Here is a 2,500-nt window from a genome sequence, read left to right as displayed (position 1 = left end):
TTCCTTTACGTGTTTCAATTTCAAACATTGTAATTTTGTTCTGTGTTTTATGGGCCTTAAAAGAAGCTAAGAAAGCTTTTGTATATATTCATTACTGAGCTCTTACTCATTTAAATGGATTAGAGAGTTGTTTACTTTGATGACGTTACTTTGAATGCAGCTCTATGGGAAGTTTAAAGCAGGGTTGCCAAATTTTCTAAGTGAGAAAAGGCCAACTTCTAATCAACAGAAGCTCTAAAAGGCCAACACATTAGTAGAAAAAGGCCAAATATATAGTATTTAAGGGCCGCCTTTTTCGTGTTACTAAAGGCCAACTAATTAAAAAAAAATGGCTAAATTATAGTTTTTTATGGCCTGAAAAAAGACCAAACTGGCACCCCTGATTTAAAGGCCTCAAAAGGGATGCTCGCTTGTTGGAGATGGGACTGGGCGATAGGACGATCAAAGCATAGAAATAATATTTAACAAAGTTTCATGAGGAATTATAGATATGAACGATTGATAAGTTTTTAACGCACGGACATGGAAATGAAAGTCCATTGTGAAACTGAAACCAATTTAAACAAACATTATTGGTCCTGTGAAGGAGTATCACATGAATTTTATGTTTGCATTTAAAAGGGTTGTAACTATAAAGGTTCAGACGTGAACTGGTGAAAGTACTTAAATAGTATAAACTAATGAAACATTTATTTTCATCTGTAGAAATATATCTATTTAATGGAAATGAATATCTATTATGCTCGGAATATATGGATTTTGCATATTTTAAATACAAAAACTAAAAAATATAATAGATTGATCTATTCTTTATATTCTTCTGGAGAGTATTTTTCTGGTTGCCTAGATAATCTTGAACCTAAATCTAATGTGTTAACGGATGATAATTATTACGTCGTGCTTAATAAACTTAGACTATGACACCCGATTACCATTTGATGCAGACATATGTGAGTTTTGAGTGTCAAAAGTTAACAGCTTTGTCTTACTATACCTAATGAATCTAGGTCTACGAAAACTGAAAAGAGAGTATTATGATGATAACCCAATTTTCCTATCCAACAGAATTGAAAATTGCCATTACTTAAGGCTGCTTTGATAGGAGTTATTTGTAAATTGACACTGTAAGAAATGTTTAAGAATAAAACGATAAGAATAACATGGATTTGATAATCACGTAAACAATTACGAAAAATTACCAACAAATTGACATAAACACAAGAGTTCATTGAAATTACTCTTGTCCAGTTGAGACGTCACTCAAGGATTTCAAGTGTTCACATCAAGAGCTTGAACAGGTCCCAGTCGTGAACAACCCTGTTGAACGACGCAACGACGGTGGGCGGTATGGCTACGGGGTGTCTGGGGCGGCCCCTCCCCACATACCACCCATCCGGGGAACATCCACCCACCAACCTCTGGGACATCACATCCACAGGTCAGTTATTTTGATTATTGTTTGTGCCCTGATTGTATCTGTAAATAGTCATGCTTGACATTGAGCTTTAAAGAACCTGGCGAGGAAGTATCCTGATTATTTGATTTATTGTATACTTCAAATTAGTCTGGATTTGTGGGGCGTTGTCTGAGGGCAAGGTGTTGAAGGAAGGGGCATGGGGAAGCCTGATGGATCCCCCTGGACACTATCAAACCAGCATAGATGATTAGGCAATGCAGATTTAACTATTTTCAAATTGGCTAGGTCACAAAAATTGCTAAAATTCGTTAAAGGAAAACGATCCAATAGAGCTATCTCTCATGTAGTTATACGAAACGATGACACATTTTCTTCCTCTTTGTTATTAATTTTCAGTAATCTGTCTCTGCAAGGCCTTAAAGCAGGGGTGGCCAACCTTTTGTTTCCCATGCACCATTTTTTTTTCACTTCTAATTCAGATACGCCACTCAACCTTTAACCCCATTTTAATCCTTTTTCTTTTTTTTTCATAATTATTTTGCCTCTATACGAAGAAAAATAAGAAAAAAAATCATAAAAAAAGAAAAAGGAAAATAAAAAATATGATAGACAGAATTATTCGGTTTATAAAGAAGTTTTGGTGGTATCATTTTCAATACAATTAGTGTCATATTAGTGGAGAAAATTCTACCTGAATTTATTTTGAAAATCGTGATTTTTGCTAATAAATCAAAAAATTTTGATCAAATGACTTGAAACTTGTATATGATGAAGGTATTATATATCTTTAAATTCTAAAACATATATAGCAATGGTGTATGTTGAATAATTAGAAACTTTTTTTATTTCTTCTAGAAATCAGTATTACAGTATTAGTATTATTTTTTTAAGAGCAGGCATATTTTTTTTCTTTTATTATCTCTGGGGGTATACTGTAATGCACCACTTGTAATCGTGCAATCCGTAACTGTTGGCCAACCCTGCTTTCTTTTCTAAAAATGGGAGACTGATATAGCGTACGTCAATTCTTGAGTCCTTACGTTATATTATGTTATATCGAAACGGTAAAAGTAAATGACGATA

At 33.8% G+C, this 2,500-nt stretch overlaps 1 protein-coding gene across 2 annotated transcripts in view; it reads left to right on the top strand.

The window, feature by feature from the left end:
- Window positions 1–1,072: 1,072 nt before the first annotated feature.
- LOC137654927 (fer3-like protein) overlaps window positions 1,073–2,500 on the top strand; it is a 19,159-nt gene continuing 17,731 nt past the window's right edge. For both annotated transcript variants that reach the window (XM_068388823.1, XM_068388822.1), the window contains exon 1: window positions 1,073–1,438. In XM_068388823.1, coding sequence (XP_068244924.1) covers window positions 1,348–1,438 — 91 coding nt within the window. In that variant the 5' untranslated portion in view covers window positions 1,073–1,347. The remainder of the gene's footprint in view (window positions 1,439–2,500) is intronic.

This window comes from Palaemon carinicauda, chromosome 16 (genome assembly GCF_036898095.1).
Source record: "Palaemon carinicauda isolate YSFRI2023 chromosome 16, ASM3689809v2, whole genome shotgun sequence".
NCBI classification, from domain to species: domain Eukaryota; kingdom Metazoa; phylum Arthropoda; class Malacostraca; order Decapoda; family Palaemonidae; genus Palaemon; species Palaemon carinicauda.
The sequence above is the reverse complement of the archived record's forward strand: the minus strand, read 5'-3'. Positions and strand labels throughout refer to the sequence as shown.